This window comes from Cydia pomonella, chromosome 5, assembly GCF_033807575.1.
Source record: "Cydia pomonella isolate Wapato2018A chromosome 5, ilCydPomo1, whole genome shotgun sequence".
NCBI classification, from domain to species: domain Eukaryota; kingdom Metazoa; phylum Arthropoda; class Insecta; order Lepidoptera; family Tortricidae; genus Cydia; species Cydia pomonella.
The window spans coordinates 16821094-16839705 of NC_084707.1; the positions used below are offsets into that span (position 1 = coordinate 16821094).

General features: G+C 36.3%; 3 protein-coding genes and 1 long non-coding RNA gene across 5 annotated transcripts in view; 2 read left to right on the forward strand and 2 right to left on the reverse strand.

Annotated features, from left to right (window-relative positions):
- Positions 1-18612, forward strand: part of LOC133517899 (large ribosomal subunit protein uL10m) — a 147984-nt gene that overhangs the window by 50356 nt on the left and 79016 nt on the right. The window lies entirely within an intron of this gene.
- LOC133517888 (uncharacterized) lies at positions 3892-7297 on the reverse strand. Its single transcript, XM_061851357.1, has 2 exons — positions 4984-7297; positions 3892-4197 (listed from the first exon to the last, which is right to left on the reverse strand). The coding sequence occupies exon 1, from the start codon at positions 7164-7166 to the stop codon at positions 5427-5429; it is 1740 nt and encodes a 579-aa protein (XP_061707341.1). The 5' UTR covers positions 7167-7297; the 3' UTR covers positions 3892-4197; positions 4984-5426.
- On the forward strand, positions 14542-15382 carry LOC133517901 (ER membrane protein complex subunit 4). The gene is made up of 2 exons (XM_061851374.1): positions 14542-14758; positions 14833-15382. The coding sequence occupies exons 1-2, from the start codon at positions 14703-14705 to the stop codon at positions 15293-15295; spliced, it is 519 nt and encodes a 172-aa protein (XP_061707358.1). The 5' UTR covers positions 14542-14702; the 3' UTR covers positions 15296-15382.
- Positions 15307-17888, reverse strand: LOC133517903 (uncharacterized). 2 transcript variants are annotated; one of them, XR_009799425.1, is made up of 4 exons: positions 17791-17888; positions 16234-16287; positions 15676-15749; positions 15307-15516 (listed from the first exon to the last, which is right to left on the reverse strand). It is a non-coding gene; the product is annotated as an uncharacterized LOC133517903 (long non-coding RNA). The 2 variants fall into 2 exon arrangements; XR_009799424.1 differs by lacking the exon at positions 17791-17888 and adding an exon at positions 16728-17758.

Below are 18612 nucleotides of genomic sequence, written 5' to 3' on the forward strand. Positions count from 1 at the left end.
GTACTGATATTCCGTGAAACGATTTCGGGTCCGTTATCGGGAAGTGTCCATAAAAGTTTATATAATAGTTGTTTCTTGTTTAGTCAAGATTAGTTTTCAAAAAAAAAAAATTGGGAAGTGTGGATGTAATTGGCACTTCATGACTAAAATTTTATGAGATGACCGAACGAGATGCTCTTATGGAACTTTCAGAAGGAGCACCAGAGAAAGCGTTATGATAGTTTGTCCATGTCACAGTTTCATTTTTTTTATTCCCCATCGTAAATTTTAGTATGGCAACAAATAAACCGACCAAATTACGTAGGTTGTTTTTGGTATGTTGTCAGGAATGTTAAAATGTGTTTATAATTTGGTGCATTGCGTATAATGGAAGGTAGAAAGAAGAAGAAGTAGGCAAGGAACAAAATCTCCATATAACGAAATGTGTCCGACAAAAAACCATAAATAGGTGGCGCTACAATACCTAGAATACTCGAGAAAAAATCTAATCATAGACAGCGCACTTCAAGAAAGCGGTAAGAGCGCGCGACTTGTAATCCGGAGGTCGCGGGTTCCAACCCCGGCTCGTACCAATGAGTTTTTCGGAACTTATGTACGAAATATCATTTGATATTTACCAGTTGCTTTTCGGTGAAGGAAAACATCGTGAGGAAACCGGACTAATCCCAACAAGGCCTAGTTTACCCTCTGGGCTGGAAGGTCAGATGGCAGTCTCTTTCGTAAAAATTAGTGCCTACGCTTAGTTGTCAAGCGGACCCCAGGCTCCCATGAGCCGTGGCAAAATGCCGGGACAACGCGAGGAAGAAGAAGAAGAGACAGCGCACTTCACTCCGTCAATAAAGCCTAGTTTCTTAGCTACTCTAGCGCTACTCTGGAGAGATTTGGAACTATTATTTAAAGCTGACAGCTGGACGCTTTTGCAACAATTCTGCCTAAGGAGTTTCTGTTCCTTGCCTCTACCTTCCATATTGCGTATGTTCTGGTTCTGTCCCTTATGGGCGCACGCGTATATGTAAAGCCTGACCAGGAATATGATCATTGTCAAGAGGGCGCTATTTCTCTCATTTATATGGCCACAGTTCAGTATAGTCTGAACAATGTGGATTGGCAACTAGTTATTTTGACTTACATACTTTTATTCGCCGTAATCAAAGTCAGAATCCAAATATTTGGTGTCTACATTATTTAAATCGTCAGTACGTTACTTGTTTTTTTTCGTATAAAATTCATGTAGTTTCTTACGTATCACACATAGGTCAAAATAGTCTAAGTGTATCTTCTTTTTTATTTTTGGTTTGCTCTTCTTTGGCAGCCTAAAATCTTAGGAGGAACGACTTTCTCTCGTAATCCGCGTAATCTAAGCCCCTGGGGGCCTACCGCGAAAACCGAAATTCGCTAATTGTGGGGATCTTTCTCTTTTACTCTCACTAAGACGTAATTAGAGTGACAGAGAAAAATGCCCGTAATTGACGAACTTCGATTTTCGTGGTTATAGCCCTGATTTATCTAAAAATGTTAATAATGACTATAATTACTGCAGATAGTTACCAATATTTAGTTTAGATGGTGTGGCCTTTATTAGCCACACCATCAGCTCAGCTCAGCTCTATAGCTGAAAAATTATTTCGTCTATCATGTTACTACGTCCAAGATTGGCTCACAAAAAGGCCACTATTATGTTAGTTGGTAGGTATATTCCGTAACCTTACATAGGTTCTGGTACATAGTCAATGAATACGATTGATCGTATTCAAAGCCTAGTAAATATTTTTCAAACTCAAACTCATTTTTGTTACTGCAAGTATTTCCTCGCTTGTATAAAGGGCCCTCCATACTTGTGCGCGAATCGAGACGCGAAGACGCGAACGCGAGTGTGGAGGGCCCTCGCGTCGATTTCGCAGATTGCTCACGCCTTCGCGCCTTATTCCCCGTTTTTTGTCGGTATTTGGCCCGCGTCAAAAGAGACGCGAAGCGCGAACTTGCAAGACTCCACACTCGCGATCGCTTCGCGCCGCGATTCGCTGACGAGTCGGTTAATCTGAACTGTCATAACCTTCTATAATGGCGGCTACTTGGTTATATTGGGTGCGAACTTGATCAACCAAAAATCAATTACAGTTCCCAGTTTGAATCAGTGCCTTGCCGCAAACTAAATCCGATCAGACGAAGCTTTGGTACCATCTTGCCGCGAATCAAACTGCGAAATTGCCGTGAAGTTGTGCGAGTGTGGAGTCTACGTCAACGTCGCAGTATGTTCGTTCCGCGAAGTCGTGCCGCGATTCACGCACATAGTCTGGAGGGGGCTAAACAGGTTGTCGTCCTATGGTACCCCATTGGTCCAGAGGGCCTTCGTGAGACGTTGCCATCCGCTCCTGTCCTGTGCCTCCCGCTCCGCGTCCGCGTCCCTCCAACTCAGTCCGGCTGCCCGCAATTGTATAACACAATGTTACAATAAGCAAGTCGTAATAACCAGACTATAATGGCATTTTGATTTGTTTACCTGTCAGCTCTGATGTTAATTTGTAAATGTTTCGTAGCGAAATAGTATAATTTTCCAAAAGGTTTTTTTCCAGCAGTTTATTATTTACATCATTTACAATGTTTCGATCTTGATTGTGTATAGTTTTGAACATTTTTGTAATTTATTATTTAATATTCAACACTTCTTCTTCTCCTTTTAAAAAATATGGCTTCAGTCCAGTGGGACTATTTCGCCAGTATCAAGGTATTGAGGAGCTTTGTACGGTTATAGCAGCGGGTTATAGTGACTAAAATTGTACGGTTAGTACAAGACAGTGTACGGTGATTTCATCAACACTTAAGTATTATTCAATCAATTTTTCGTGTTATGGCTCCATCAAGGTGTTGATGATTCTGCCAATGTCGAGGTTGGATAAGACACGGCTAGTATATGAATCTTATTACGGTCATAGACATAAGTATTATTCAAGTAAACCGCTACAATGACACTGACAATGGTGACAACCTATCATTAAAATTATTGCCAGCGTAAGAAATTAGTTCCAATGAAATTCCGCAACATGGCGCATGATCATATATTCCTGGTCAGGCTTTAGAACATCGGTTGATCCTACCATCTATGTATTAATGTTACCCTACTATCCAATATATTCTGTGACTCTACTCTATGCATGGACTATGGAAGGTAGAGGCAAGGAACAGAATCTCCATATTCCAAAAAGTCTCCGACAAAAAACCATAAATAAGTGGCGCTACAATACCTAGAATACTTGAGAAAAATCTAATCATAGACAGCGCACTTCACTCCGTCAATAACGCCTAGGTTCTTAACTACTCTAGCGCTACTCTGGAGAAATTTGGAACTATTATTTATAGCTTTTGCAACAGTTCTGCCTAAAGAGATTCTGTTCCTTGCCTCTACCTTCCATAGCATAGCATGGACCAGGGGGGCGACACTTAGAAATGTAGCTAACATTAATAAAGATAGTGGCGATTTATATTAATGGAATCCGATAACCTACTTTTGCGTAAAGTTGACTACCGATTGTGCAAACTACATCACCAGATGTCACTATAAAATTGGTACAATTTAAAGGCATGAATACAACATTAAGAAGGTTGCATATACCTCGTATGTCAAGACCTATCTTTATTCATAATGCTGTTACCTGTTGTTTACTGTCAAAATAATGTAAACATATATGATTGATATGAACGTATTATTTTTCTATTTATTTTAATGTGCAGAGCAGAGTAAAATCGGAGCAAGCATTAAACACAAGTCAAATTCAAATATGGAAATCAGACTCCCAATAGTTCCAATGTTACAAATTTTAACAGTGTTCAAGGCAGTGCCGGGAGGTTTCGATATTTTCGAAGGTAAGAAGAAAAGAATGGGCCTTCTTTGTACCAAAGGGGATGAATTTAATACATAAAGATTTATAATGATTAACATTGTAATCCAAGATTCCTTTAATCACTCTTGCCTTGGTTCAACAATAACTATAACCCAGTAGGATTAAATATCTGCTTCGCTTTATGATTTAGTTAATTGATTGGTTGATAGACATACTATGGCATTATTGTAATTGAGGCTTCTGTAGTATGAGAGGAATATTGTCATCCTTACCTTAATTAAGTTGGACTCGGTGTGACTCAAGATCTCCAGCGTTCCCCAACGCCAGCGGCCAACATAGACCACGTTCTACTCCAGACCTGTTTAAATATTGTTAAGATTGATTCCACTTGAATCACTAAATATTTACCTAATTAATATACATATAAGGATTGTTTACTTGAATGGTAGTCAGTATAGTCTTACTCTATATTTATTACTTATTTACTTACTTTCCAAACACTTATGGATGTGCTTTCACATGATTGCACTTTTATTTGTGCCAAGTCCGTCTGGCGAGTACAATCACCTATCGTGACTTGTACTTGTAATTTTAGACCGCCCTATCCCCTGGTACCAAAGGACATCAATCTAATTAGGTGGCCCAAAGCCTTATTCTTAGTTATTAGAGGCCCGGTACGCATGAGCTTGTTATAGGTCGGCAATCAGATCATCCGAGCATAATTCGTACAGATATCTCATGCCACCCAAAGCGATGCCATATTGGCCAAGCTCCTACGTCATGCAATCGCTGCTTGCATGTTAGTATTGCCTCAAGGTATTTTATACCTATTATTCCATTGCATACATGACTTGTATGCGTGGTTTAACACCTTAGTTTCATGTGCATGCCACACTTGCATGCCAGCTAAACAGCATTGAACAGAGTAAGCACATAGTGACAAATTGTAAAACCAAACCATTATAGAATAAATCCAAACATTGATAATTCGTTTTATTTTATCTTATGCTAAATACTTAGCTTTCTTTCACGAGCAAGAAACAGGAAATCTTGAGTCACTATCACTGATATTAACTTTTACTTGAACAAATTAGATATGCAACAACCATGATACATTTGAAAAGGAGAAAAGAGCGTCACTTACCATAGACTAAATTTCATGTTCTTTATTTTACGTTTCCGGGCTTAAGTGTTGCTGTCTATTATTTACAATCATCGCGTACTTCGCGACACTCCCCCTCTGGATCTTAATTAATGGCTGACATTAATTCTTGTGTCCATCTATGGATTATTTCCATAGCCTGGACCGCGGCTGCTCGACGTTGATCAGTCGATACAATTTGATGATTTGACGACTCTTCATTATTTATATCAGTTTCTGACCCAGAAGGAACTTGTTCTGGAGCAATTTCCCTGTTTTGTATCAAATTTGTGCCTTCCAACAGTTCTCCTTGGTCCATTGTCAAGTCGTTTTCATTTGTCTCTTTTAATATGTGATGATCTTCCTTAGAATCGTTTGTGCAGGTAGGGACGTACGTGTTACTCTCTTTAGTCCTTAAAGGTAAGGTCTGAGGGAGATCTTCAGTGTCAAAGTATGCTGTTTTTATCCTCATTTACTAGGGATTCCCTTGTAGGATCTTGGAATGATACATCCTCATCCACTTCCAGAGGATACAAATGTGCAATAGATCTTGTGAACACACTGTCCCCTACTTTTACTTTTGCAACTCTGCACAATCCATCCTTTCCTTTTATTAATTCTGAAATCTTTCCTACCTTCCATCCTTCTCTATTTTTAGCTTCACTCTTTATTTGTACTATATCTCCCACCTTTGGGTTTTTCTGAGATCTCACCCTTGCTTGTTTAGGTGAATTTCGATATCTTTCTCTGAGACTAAGTAAGTACTGGTTAATAAACATTTCTTTGTATTCATCCATTATCATGTTTCCGCGATTCCAACCTTCAATAAGTTGTTGTTTTATAAGTGAACCTGAAAGTGGTAAACTTTCTATGAGTATTTCTATACTTAAACACTTTCCTGTCGTTAGGAAATCTGCAGGTTTAAGTATGTGTTCTACATTTGATCCCACATATGTGAGGGGTCTAGTATTAATAACCGCCTCTGCTTCTTTAATTATGGTTAACAGTTGATTGTCTTCAAGCATGTGTTTTTGAAGTGTTCTCTTTAAACAGTGCTTTACAATTGCTACTAGTCTTTCATAAGCTCCACCATGCCACGGTGTGAGCTGTGGAATAAATTTCCATTTTATGTTAGTTATAAAATTTCTTTCTTCTGACAATACTTCTCCCAATAATTTAAACTGCGAGGCATTGTCAGATATAATAAGAGTCGGAGCTCCTCTTGTAGCAATGAATCTTCTAAATGCCATGAGGCATTCGTTAGTCGTCAGATCCTTGACGACTTCTAGGTGTATCGCCCTTATTACAAGACACGTAAACAGACAGATCCATCTTTTCTTTAAACCGTTTTCCGTCCTCACAATCATTGGTCCAAAATAGTCTACCCCTGTGTAAGCGAATGAAGTCGTATACTTCACCCTCTCTACCGGTAATGCAGGAGTCTTGGGTAATTCATACGGACCTCCTCCGTGTTTTACACATCTTGGACATTTACTTAATGTTTTTTGGACTCTAGTTCTACCTTGAGGTATCCAATACTTCTGACGTATAAGACTTAAAGTGTGAGGTACTCCTACATGGAGATTCTTTTCATGAGTTTCTTTTATGAGTTTTTCTGTGAATTCACATTCTTTCGGTAAGAGAATGAGATGTTTTGCGTTGAAGGATAAATCTGAATTTGTGAGACGACCGTCACATCGTAAGATTCCATTTGTGTCACAGAATAAATCTAGGTTGCGAGCTAAACTCGTTTTCTTCCCTTGCACTTCTTCCGGGAACATTGTTTGTTGTAACTGTCTTATTTCTTGTAATTGAGGATCTGAGTTTGTTACAGGATTTGATTTGGTAGGCAATGTTTTATCTTTTTGATGATTTTCTGTGTTAGACAGACCCTCCCCCAACAGAAGAGAAACTTCAATACCTGGGCTCTTGGGCCAGGCCTTTGGATCGTGTCGTAAGAAGGCAGGTCCATCCAACCACTTATTTCTCTCTTCTTTTGAAGTACTCGGTCGTGTTACAACATCTGCTGGATTAAGTCCAGATGGAACATACTTCACGATTAGGTTTTTATTACTTCTTATCTCTTCTATTCTTCTAGATACGAACGGTTCTAACAGTTTGTCTGAATAAAACCAGCTTTTTACGATCTGACTATCGGTCCATAATATCGTTTCTGTGCTATCCATTTGCAAGAATTTGAGGACATATTTAATGAGTCTACTGCCAATTAAAACGCCTAAAAGTTCAAGTTTCGGTTTTTTTTTTTGTTTTCTTGATTCCTGGCAGGCACAAGGCGTGATTTACCTATTACAAACTGGATGTTATCCTTTTGTACCAAGTATACTACGGCCGCGTAGGCTACTGTCGAAGAATCTGCGAAACAATGCAATTGTGCCTTTCTTTCATTAGGAATAGTCATATTTCTTGGTAGACGTATTGACTCTATTGCTTTAAGATCTTCTAGAATATTTACCCATTCTTGTCTCTTTTCATCTGATAGTGAGCTGTCCCATTTGACTTTTTCCTTCCATAATTGTTGAAGAAGTAGTTTGGCTGGTAATACTACGGGTACACTGAATCCACAAGGATCATTGCCGCAAGGAGGATTGCCGCTATAGTTTTAAGAATTCCTCTTTTTGTAACTTTGTTGGTCTTAATTACTTTGGCTCTTAGATGAAGTGAGTCTTTCTTCAATTCCCAATTTAAACCTAAAGTTTTTACTATAGTTTCCGGTGCCGCATCCTGTATTTGATTTATGAAATCCTTTGAATTAGAACTCCATTCTCGAAGATTCATTGATATTTCTAAGAACTTATCTTTTGCCTCATTGTACAATTCTAAAGCTTCATCCACTGACCCCGTGCCTGTAAGTAGGTTGTCCACATATATGTTGTTAGCTAATTGTTTGGTATAATTTCCTTCAGAGGTCTGTAGATGATGTTTTATGGTTGCGTTTAATAAAAATGGACTTGAGATAATTCCGAAAGGAACTCTAGTAAATCTATATTGTATGAGGTTGTCTTCAGTGACAGGTTTTTCAGAGTCCTTCACCCAGAGAAATCTAGTTACATCTCTATCATCATTATTCAATCCAATCTGTAAGAAAGCCTTTTCTACATCTGCAGTTAATCCTATATTATGACATCTAAATTGAATTAGTAATCCAGTAAGGTCTTCGAGCATCATGGGACCGGCATATAAACATTCGTTAAGACTTTTCGCTTTCTTTGTTTTAGCTGAAGCATCATAGACGAGTCTAAGTGGCTTTCCAGTGGCCATTACTCCATGAAACGGTAAGTAATGTATGGGATGTTCCTTTCCTTTCTCGTTAGGAACTTCTTCGATAATTTCCTTTTCCAATTGATCACTTAGTGTCTTATCGTAAAGTGATAAAGTTTCTTTATCTAGTCTCTTAACGAGTCCCACGAGTCTTCCATACGCTAATCCGTAATTAGTTGGTAACTGTGGAGGATAATCTTTCCATGGCCAGCTGACTTGGTATCTTCCATCCTTCAACATGGTGTTTTCGTTGAAGTGCTTGATTGCTTCTTCATCTCTATTGGTGTTAGGTGAGTCGACAATTCCAATAGATTCTAGGTCCCACAAAGTCTTCATAGATGTATTATCCAACGGTGGATCAGGTTCGTTTAGCTTGGTCTCATATGACGCTTGGAAGTACGTGAGTACGGACAGTTCGTCTCCCCTTTCCTCTCTCGATCGACCAGATAGTATCCAACCAAACACAGAGTCTACTAGATAAAGATTTTCCTTTATCTCTATTTTCTCAGACAACATTAGTGATTGGTAATAGTCGTTTCCGATCAGGATGTCAATTTGATCCTCAAGTGATCCATCGTCGGCTAGAAGATACCGGTCTCGATGTCTCCATTCCGAGAAATCTTTATTAAAAGTGGATATGTCACGAGTGATAGTAGGCACGATATTTGCGTATATTAATTTCATTTTATTTGTTTTTGTTTGTAGATAGAGTCTAGCCAATGGACTTTCTAATTCATACGGTTGTTCCCCGGCAAAGGTGAATACCGTAAGACATTGTTTTTCTTCTGGTTCCAGATTAAGTTTTCTAGCTACCTTTTGTAAAATATAACTTCTCATGCTACCACAATCCAAAAGTACACGACATTTAATGACTGTATTGTTCCTTCGTAGGACACAGCGCTCGGTTGTGTTGTCCTTTCATCCCACAATGCGGACAAACTCTTGTTTTGTTTTTACACGTCCTTGCACTGTGGCCTAGACATAAACATACATAACAGCGATTATTTAATTTTGCCTTTCTAAGTGGTATGGTTTTGACCTTGGTACATTCGTCATTGAAGTGATCTCCACTACAAAATATACATGAGATCTTCCTTTTCTTTTTAATGGGTGCAGATTGGTTTTCTTCTTCTTTGAACTTTCGTTTATTGTTATATATCTTACTAAAGGCAGTCACAGTTGGTTTGAACCTCTTATGGTTGATTTTATTAGCATCTGGTTTCCTTGACTTGGGTTTTCTTTTGTTTTTTGACTCTTGTATGAGAAGAGTTTCTGTTGTGTAATTTTTGTCTTTGCTGTTGTCTTCCATGCAAGTTCTTTTAGCATCTTCTCTGGCTGTTAGCACTACCTGCAGTTCTCTCCTTAATTCCTCTATGGATTCATCCTTTAATTTCAATTTCAACTCGTATATAATATCTTCGGGGAATTTCTCCATAATTAGGAATCTCAGGTGATTGTGTTCAGTATTTTCTCCTAAGGAGTTTAATATTCTAAGGTGCCGATCAATATCGTCTAACGTTTTCCTACATTCGTCCTGGTTCTCAGCCCTCTTTAGTTTATATAATTTTGAATAATGAGCATCAATTATCTGTGATTTTCTACCATATCGGCTGGTAAGCATAGTAACAGCTATTTTGTAATTATCATTAGTTGTTTCCAATCCATCTAAAATGGTCTTCGCATCTCCTTTCAAAGATGTTTTCAGATAAAGGAGCTTGTCTACATCTTTCAGATCCCTTTGATCAATATTCGAGTTAAATTGATCCCAAAACTGTGTCCACTGAAGAACATTCCCATCAAATGTTGGCAAATGAAGCTCGGGCAACTTTCCTCTATTGGTAGGATGACTTGAGGTGGATGAAGAACCAAACTTGTCTCGTTTTGATTGTATAAGCGCGTTCAATTCAGCTAGTGCTTCTTCACCATTTAATTGCTCTGTCGTCAGAATAGATATTTCATCAGCATTCGGATTAGTAGCTGTATTAAAATATTGGTAAAGCTCCGTGTTAAATCGGTTTATCACGGCTTGTAATTTTGCTGAAACAATCTTGGCTTGTTCTTCCTCCTCATCACTCCACGACTTCAGAGTACAAAGGACCTTGGAACTGTTGGACAGGTTTTTTATTCCAGATACAAATTTATTTAGTCTCTCCAAATATATTTCTTCCATTTTTTATTTTTCAGCAGTATTGTTGTGCAATAATCCTGAAATTATTATCTTTGACTATAATAGACTGTAAATAAATTCTATATTGACTACAAAGGAGTCCCATCAACACAATTTATTGGTAAGTGACTTTTATGTAAAGGCTGTTAATTATAATATAATTAATCTGTGTATTGATTGTGAATTTTATTCAATCAACTCGCTTCATACCATTCTCTGATAAATGGTAAACAAAGTTTGTGAAATACTTGGTCGTAGCTCAACACTGTTACTCTTGCTTAGCAAAGTTTTATTAAAGTTCACATGCAAGTCCCACACATAGTTCGACCTAGTCTATAAACAGCACTAATTCCCGAACTTGGGTAACACTTCTCACTAAATGTTACTTTTCATTTGACTTGGATGTGACACTACCGTGCCCCTTTTGGCAATTTGCTTACAACAGCAAGAAACTTCAAGAGCATATTTTGGTTCTTATTTATTCAACAAAGATAGTCACAATCAAACACAAACCGCTAAATTCTTTCTAACTTGTTATCGTTCAGGTTTAATTGTAATAAACCTTGTTTACTACTAAATGTAATGACTTATTTGCTTAAGTCTTTAATTTGTATATAATTTATATCTCATACAATAATCTCATTAAAAAAGGCTTTAACTTGTCCCCTTTTAATACACCAGGAGTTCTAAACTTACATTTACATACCTTGTCATTAATTGAACCTAGTTTCTTTTATTAGATTTTCTTCAAATACTACAGCAATGCATTCTCTCCACCACTGGGCAATGATGTTGATATGTAGTATGTAATTTCCTCTTAAAGCATCTATGAAGTTACCTTGATGATAAATGATACATTTAATATATTAATTCAATGTAATTAACCAGATAATTTTTATTGTTTCGGGTAACAACTTGTATTTCTCAACTATTGTCAAAGTAGCTTAAGATATGTACTTAAAACTTGGAAAAGGCGCAATATATCTTTCACTATAATTTCTACTTGATACGGATTGTAAAACGAACTTCCATCTATACATGCTTTACTAAATGCATTGTAGAATCTACTAGTGATAATAACAAATCGTTATGTATTTAGTTATTATGGAAACATTTCGATAAAGTATGGAAACTTTACAAACAACGCACAAAGTGATTTGCTTGACGGCGTAAAAACACAAAATGGTGAGAATCCATTCCAATCCATTCTTACCTGATGATATAATGAATTATTTCCTTTAATATTCGATTTGTGAGCACTTTCCAATTATGAAACACTGGATTTCTCAAGTAATTTGATAATTAACAACAGGATTCGAAGTTGTTTGTCGATAGCCGCGTTTATGAAACCTGTTTGTACTTGTCACTACTGTCAATGTCACTGCATACTTGTAATTTCTGTGGAACGAAATACGTTTCCGTTTTGTACTTACTCTTTCGAGTTTTACGTTTTTATTCATTCAAATCTCATTTAAAGTATTTTTATTAAATTACTTCAAAATGATGATGCAATAAATAATTATATACAAATCGTGTTCACAACGCCATCTGTGGTGGAATAGCTGTCTCATTTCAAATGAGGTGCCACCTGTCGAGGAGCGGTTGAACTACTTGTAAGTTTACCTTGCGTTATACAAGCTCGACAAATTAAGTTTTGTATGATAATTAAAGGACCCCTTCCTTTAACGAAACTACGAAATAAATAAAGTACAACCACATATATTTATTAGACTTGCTGCACGTCTGCTTTCCTTTTCGTAAATTATCCTGAAACAATGTTTTATTCACCTATCGATTTCCGATACAGATGTCAGGTTTGCTTGTTCCTCCACAGATGTCGCTACCACGAACCATATTTCAGATTTATTTGGTAAATTTATCTTATTAAATGTCCTGTTTTTCAAGATAGGATGACCACATTCACCATACGGAAACCTCTTATTATATCCTTTGTGTAGCAAATATGAGCTATGATATATATTTGTTAATTTATTCCAGCAACTGTCACCAATTTTATGTACCAAAGGGGATGAATTTAATACATAAAGATTTATAATGATTAACATTGTAATCCAAGATTCCTTTAATCACTCTTGCCTTGGTTCAACAATAACTATAACCCAGTAGGATTAAATATCTGCTTCGCTTTATGATTTAGTTAATTGATTGGTTGATAGACATACTATGGCATTATTGTAATTGAGGCTTCTGTAGTATGAGAGGAATATTGTCATCCTTACCTTAATTAAGTTGGACTCGGTGTGACTCAAGATCTCCAGCGTTCCCCAACGCCAGCGGCCAACATAGACCACGTTCTACTCCAGACCTGTTTAAATATTGTTAAGATTGATTCCACTTGAATCACTAAATATTTACCTAATTAATATACATATAAGGATTGTTTACTTGAATGGTAGTCAGTATAGTCTTACTCTATATTTATTACTTATTTACTTACTTTCCAAACACTTATGGATGTGCTTTCACATGATTGCACTTTTATTTGTGCCAAGTCCGTCTGGCGAGTACAATCACCTATCGTGACTTGTACTTGTAATTTTAGACCGCCCTATCCCCTGGTACCAAAGGACATCAATCTAATTAGGTGGCCCAAAGCCTTATTCTTAGTTATTAGAGGCCCGGTACGCATGAGCTTGTTATAGGTCGGCAATCAGATCATCCGAGCATAATTCGTACAGATATCTCATGCCACCCAAAGCGATGCCATATTGGCCAAGCTCCTACGTCATGCAATCGCTGCTTGCATGTTAGTATTGCCTCAAGGTATTTTATACCTATTATTCCATTGCATACATGACTTGTATGCGTGGTTTAACACCTTAGTTTCATGTGCATGCCACACTTGCATGCCAGCTAAACAGCATTGAACAGAGTAAGCACATAGTGACAAATTGTAAAACCAAACCATTATAGAATAAATCCAAACATTGATAATTCGTTTTATTTTATCTTATGCTAAATACTTAGCTTTCTTTCACGAGCAAGAAACAGGAAATCTTGAGTCACTATCACTGATATTAACTTTTACTTGAACAAATTAGATATGCAACAACCATGATACATTTGAAAAGGAGAAAAGAGCGTCACTTACCATAGACTAAATTTCATGTTCTTTATTTTACGTTTCCGGGCTTAAGTGTTGCTGTCTATTATTTACAATCATCGCGTACTTCGCGACATTCTTAGCGCTCATGCAACTATGAAAACCAGCGATGATTATTTTAATTTTATTTACGACAAACATGTCGGATGACACTCTGCCAAGATTTGTCCAATTTGATTCCGCTAAGTTAGACGAAATGGAGTATATTTACAAACAACAAACAAGACGTACGTCCTATGCCAGAAATTTATTAGTACAAGAAGGACCCGAACCGACATCATTACTCATATGTTTATTTAATAAAATATCTGGAGCGAATTGTTTACGGAGCTAGAGAGCGAACCGAAATTACCAGGAATCCTGCTAATGTGCATTTTACCTCCGAAATATCTTGAATTCAAGTCCAGCTGAATGTTAAGGTCAAAGAAGAAAAAACGCTCAGTCGAGAACTATGCAATCCAGTTACGCGCACATGAAAGAGTTCTAAGTCAGACTGAGACACAAGTCACAGAAGACGAAGCTCAACAATTCAAGTACTTACACCAGTCTATTACTGTCTTGTATAGCAAATTAAAAGCAATAAACAATACTTGCTTTCCTATAAAGTACGTCTTTTTTTTGGATTCCATTCTTTTAAAACTTTTTTACATAATATTAGGTCTACTTTTAGGGCGGCTTACAAGTTAATATTTTGTTTGATAGCTTGTAAACAAAAAAACTATGAAAGTTACAAGAAATCAAACAAAAAAATTAAAAAGTAGACCTAATATTATGTTATGTGGTATGAAAATATCTACACATACGGATGCATAATATGTAGGTGTGCGCACACACACACACACACGCACATATATACATAGCTAGTTTCAGATACAAAATAGAGATAGCGCTTCGAACTTAGTTTCCTTAAAATGCTTCAAGAGGGCTCTCTTTTCCTATATACTTACTTTACTCTGGCATGGACCCTTCGGAGCGAATCATAAGCCGCAGCTGGCAACACTCATTCTTCCTGTCATTTTCTGTCAGTGCTTCACTTGAGTAGCTGAATTAATTTTAATCAATTTATTCAAGAGTAAATTAGTAATTCGGTGACAAGGATACGGAAATACTTTACGAATACTTCAATAAACGCTTTGTTCTAAACCAATAATCATGTCACAACTCAAGACAAACAAAAAGTTCAAGTGGGCTTTGGATTTCAACCCGAAGTAAGGGATCGTCGTAGTTACTTTTATTATTTAAATGTGATGGTCTCTTATAACCTAGCGCATTTAATTTACAGAAACAAATCTCAGTCAGTGGAATTGCCATCTCCCCCTGGTTACAGCCAGTCTGCCGGTGCAAGTCATACAGAATCATCAAAGGATACGGATTCCAACCATCTACTGATCAAAAAGTTGTGGGATGTTGCATTGGGGCCTTTAAAGCAGGTGCCTATGAACCTGTTTATCATGTATATGGCTGGTAACTCTATATCCATATTCCCTATAATGATGGTGGGTATGTTGATTGTGCGGCCCATTAAGTCCCTGTTCCTCACACAAAGTACCTTCAAGATGGTGGAAGGGACACAAGCAGCTGGGCAAAAGCTAGTCTTTATCATTGGAAACATAGTGAATATATTTCTTGCCTTGTACAAATGTCAGAGCATGGGGCTATTGCCCACACATTCTAGTGACTGGCTAGCATTTGAGGAACCTCAAACAAGAGTAGAACATATTGGTGGGGGACTATCAATGTTATAAATTAAAGCACATTTCAGTAAATATTATTTATTACTATTTAAATTATCATTGTATAACAATAACTAAAATAAATCATATTTACAAAATTGTATGCATTTTCTTCAGCTATTTCTCCATGTCCAGTTTCATTTATCTTTAGGATTTTTTAAGTCATCAATCTTCTCTTTAATCGAGTCATAGACTTTGTTAAATAACACCTTTGGGTCTTCCACTTTATCTATCTGTAAGGTAAAAAATATATCATTAGAGATTTTATGTAGGTAAACATTTGCATAATTAAATTATTATATTACATAAAGTTAAACTATGATATTGACAGAATGGTTCCTGGCTTACATAATGATTCAAGTAAAATAGAAATAAAGTTAAGAAAAACCAACCGTCGCTTTTTATAATCATCCAATGTTTCATCACAAGCTTTACTTGTTTTCTCACAGAAATACACAAGGGCACCCTGTATCAAGAAAAATAGCCCTGGTTATCAGACATAATAAGTAATAAATACATTATTCCTTAATAACTGAATGACCTATTAGCAATTCAACAAAATGGATATTTTTAGTTTTCCAATTTTACATCTAGTTTTGGTACTTATTACAGACAATTGATAATAGGTCAATCAGATACAATTTAATTATTTATTAGCATGACATGGTTATATCATAGCCACAAAAGAGGCTATACAAGTAATACCAGGAAACATTCTAGATGCATAATTTTTATTACAATTACAATATTTAATAACTTTCTGTATAAACTGATAGGTCTCAAGATTGATTATTAAAACATGGACAATTATTAGCATGGTGGCATAGCCTCCTTTGCAATTATTTTATACTAGCTGTCTCCAAGGCTAAATTTAATCAAAATTAGTTGAGAAGTTTAGCCATGAAAAGCTAACAATTGAAAAGGTTATAATGCAGGAATGAGGATTTTACCTGATAATTTTGAGCTACATACACTCCTGCATACATTCCAGCTCCAAAAATTATCTGCAAGAAATATGACTAATTTTATACTGCAATATATATTAAAAATAAAATAGTAATAAATATGTATATATTGCCTTGCCAGATTGCTTATTAATCTATCTTACAACCAACATGTATTCCTATATGTGCGAGCTCAATAAAAATGCGATGCAGACACAGACGTAAGTCCAAATTATAAATTAAAGGGAAGAACAAATAAGGTCAGCATGGCAATTGCAACTTTGGGACTTATGGGAGTTTGGGACAAATGCAACTCTAAAAATACAAAAAGCCTAGAAGCTAGAGCTACTTGTATTCATTGCACACTTTCGCCAGATATAAGAGAGAGTTCAGCCATGGTATAAATGGCTCTAGCGCTAGACTCACTTCATGTCTTAGTAGTTGTTGCCCTGGCTGACCTTAACATTGTTTCCTGAATCCTGACAGTTTATGTAACTTACCCCATTTTTAATAAGAAAACCACAAAAACCCATGACAAAAAACTTCCCTCATTAGATAGTTTTCTCTTCAATTCTATAAAAATTATCCAGTTAACCACATTTTATTGCCGAATATTTATTATTTGATTCATGTTCATGAATATTTATGACTTTTCATAACTGCAATTTGTCAATATGACATTCCAATTTCAAATATTTTTTTACTTAATCTATTGCAATGAGAAGGGCAATCTATAATTCATAGAGTCTGTCTAAGCTAAATTAGCACCAAGTTTGACAGTAGAATTAAGTGTAGCATCGTCATTATAAATCATTAAACTATTATTACTATGTATAGAATCGGCTCAGAGGATCATTATTTTGCACCATGAGTTGTTGTTGTTTTGACAACAAACCATAGAAGCAGAGCATGAATCTCGCGACCTAAACGCATAAGCACCAAGTATTTTACAGCGCTTATGATGTTTTGGTTGTATCATACACATTGTGATTGCGATAATTTTATTGTTTTATTATGGCTTTTCTATAGTTAAAAATTAACTTAATGTTATAAATATCATATATTCAAAGAAATTCTGTGAATGTGCTGCCTAAAGAGAGTGAGAGGATTCTGAAGAATGAATCTGATAAAACTAGATAAAGTAAACAGTATATATAAATTTATTTGGCTGTTCAACTTGAAGATATTTCTAAACACAAAGAAATTCAACGAATATATTCTGCTTTAGAATGTAGATAAAATTAGCTATGATGCGTAGTTATTTTTTTATCGTTATATAAGAAAAACCTTAAAAACAGATATTTGGTGAACTTTCACTCATGCCTTCACATAGATTTGCGAGATACTGCGCAAGTTGTTATTAAATTAGCATAACGATTGAAATTTGCTTGTCTTTGATACGTTTTCTTTGTTCAGTATCAATACAAATTTTGGGTAAAGTATTTGATGATTTTGTCATGTTATGTTTAGGAGTTAGAATACTTCAATGTACTTTAGAAAAATACAGTCAAAAGATTTGACTAATTCTTGTCAAATGTGTCGATATTATCTAGAAGATCTTACCAGCCCTCTCAGCATGTTCAGTGGTGAATATTGACTTATACTTAACTAATAATATTGTGCAGCTGAAATCAACCTGCTCAAGAAGACGAAATCTCCGATGACACTTTGACAGTAGTTTTGTCATTTGGGCTATCATGGGTCTAATTTCTACATGGCCTATAGATGTCCAAATTGTATGTTTGTTTTCAAATATATTTTTTTGTTATGGTAGGGTAAACCGCGGAGTTGTGTAATTTAATAAATCAATTTTGACAGTATTAAAAGGCGGCAAATGTGAAAACTTTAGGCGTAAAAATGTTATCGATGTTTGTGTGTGATGTGAAAACTTTAGGCGACAAGATCTTACTCGAGCGCGACGTCGGCCACGATCGTAAGGCCCGACGGCAGGATAAGTGTAAGAGAATCCTTTAGAGACCCTGAGGCCCTACCAAAAACCTACTAAAATGATATTTGTTTTTTGTCTGGCTCTTGCATATTCGAGCGATAGAGAGTCAGATAACTTATATCGATTTTTCGATGTTGGCGGTAGGCCCTTTGGTTTTATAGCAGGAACCATCCGACAAATACCCCACACCATTGGGTTAAAGCGAAAAACAAACCATTTTGTATCGGAGCTGCCCTAAAAAATTTTTTTGTAGTTCTTATTTTATCGTTCTGTCGCCATGCATATGCATGATTTATTGTATCTATGCTAAATTGCAGCTGCTGGTAATGATCACGTAGCAAAGCCGCGGACGGACATGGCGAGATTATAAAAGGGTTACTAGTGGACTATGATTACTGATTAGATTGGCCTACGTTGGCCTAACAAAGGATTGTGCT

Bases quoted from the DNA above. Each gene is read 5' to 3' on its own strand.
- LOC133517888 (XM_061851357.1), bottom strand. From the start codon at position 7,166: ATGGATAGCACAGAAACGATATTATGGACCGATAGTCAGATCGTAAAA.
- LOC133517901 (XM_061851374.1), top strand. From the start codon at position 14,703: ATGTCACAACTCAAGACAAACAAAAAGTTCAAGTGGGCTTTGGATTTC. The intron at 14,759-14,832 runs GTAAGGGATCGT...TTTAATTTACAG, and splicing joins GCTTTGGATTTCAACCCGAA to AAACAAATCTCAGTCAGTGG.